Genomic DNA, 1,379 nt, shown 5'->3' with positions numbered 1-1,379 from the left:
GGCTCAAATAGGTCAGGTCAGGTTTTAACGTGCACATTCAGAACAAGCTGTTGTAGCACATGCCTGCCATGGTCGCAGGTGTCGACTCTCTCCGGCTCCTCTTTCCAGGACAGCAAACTATGGGGGGATTGCCAACGCTAGCATGTGCAAGGGAGCACAAACAGCCTGACCATGGTCGGTAGCGGGCGAGGGGTAAGTGTAGCATTAAAGTCAAATAGAAATTGTTACGTAATTGTTTCTTATATCTATATTTATGTATCTACTGAAAATGAAAAATGGATATATCGCATTTTGCGCCTGAACTCTTAATATATATATATATATATATATATATATATATATATATATATATATATATATATATATGAAAAAGATTGACAGAAATAATGTTCCACAGTGATTAATCGACCTTCCTGGAAATTGTCAAAATCCAGAATGACACCCCACGTACGTCACTCTCAGCTGATTTCGCGATGCGACTAGACGTGTCTACGTGCACTCTCGAGTTGCCCCCACCTGGGGGAGGGGAGAGATTGATAGCCAACATTGGAGCTCTGTTGGAGTTCCGGGTTACTTATACCGGGGCACGGGCGACCGTGTCTTTGGTATGTGGTAACCCGACTCCAACGAAGAGAAACGCAAAGAGTGGAAGAGGAAGGAGGAAGAGGAAACGAGTACCAGGGGCGGCTCAGGGGGGAGCAAAGCTGGCGGCTCAACCGCCAATGGCGTTCCCGTCTGCGTCGCCGCCCCCACCGACTTCTCCGAAGAGGACACGACAGCCATCAGCGCCCGAGTCCCCGGATGAGACGTACTCGCAGCTAGACATCGGGATGTGTCAAGCTCCGCGGGCTGTTCCACCGACCTCCACTCCAAGACTGCCGACTCCGGTGAAGCGGTCAACTATACCGACCGCTCCCGTTGAGTCGGCGCCGGGACCTGTTGCTGTTGCAGCTGCGGCGAAGAGGAAGGCCACATCTCTGACCACCCAGCCAGCCAAGACCAAGCCGCCGCTCCCCCCCCCCCCCCCCCCCCCCCCCCCCCCCCCCCCCCCCGAGGAGGACGAATGGCACTTAGCCGCCAGCGGGGTACGGAAACAGCTTCACCCGTACATGCAGGGGGACAACAGCCGATCCGATGACGTTGAAGGGAGGACATCCCAACGCCGACTGGAGACCATTGGGGGACGGCAGCCAGTTCGAACTGCACAACAGGGTGTTCAGCGGAATACACGGAGTAGTTGTGACGAACAAAAGGGACCAGGCTCCGTATTCATAAACGTACTTAAGTCAATGTATAATACTTATTTATGTACTTTAAGTATGTATTTAGGTATCATACATTGACTTAAGTACGTTTATGAATACGGAGCCAGACCTACA

The 1,379-nt window shown here is 51.7% G+C and overlaps 1 protein-coding gene across 1 annotated transcript in view; it reads left to right on the top strand.

The window, feature by feature from the left end:
• The first annotated feature begins 722 nt into the window (after positions 1–722).
• The window catches only part of LOC121369815, a 19,722-nt gene continuing 19,065 nt past the window's right edge, over positions 723–1,379 (top strand). Inside the window, exon 1 of the mRNA XM_041494889.1 lies at positions 723–968. Within this exon, the coding sequence (XP_041350823.1) occupies positions 723–968 (246 nt within the window). The remainder of the gene's footprint in view (positions 969–1,379) is intronic.

This window comes from Gigantopelta aegis, chromosome 4 (genome assembly GCF_016097555.1).
Source record: "Gigantopelta aegis isolate Gae_Host chromosome 4, Gae_host_genome, whole genome shotgun sequence".
Classification (NCBI taxonomy): domain Eukaryota; kingdom Metazoa; phylum Mollusca; class Gastropoda; order Neomphalida; family Peltospiridae; genus Gigantopelta; species Gigantopelta aegis.
The sequence above is the reverse complement of the archived record's forward strand: the minus strand, read 5'-3'. Positions and strand labels throughout refer to the sequence as shown.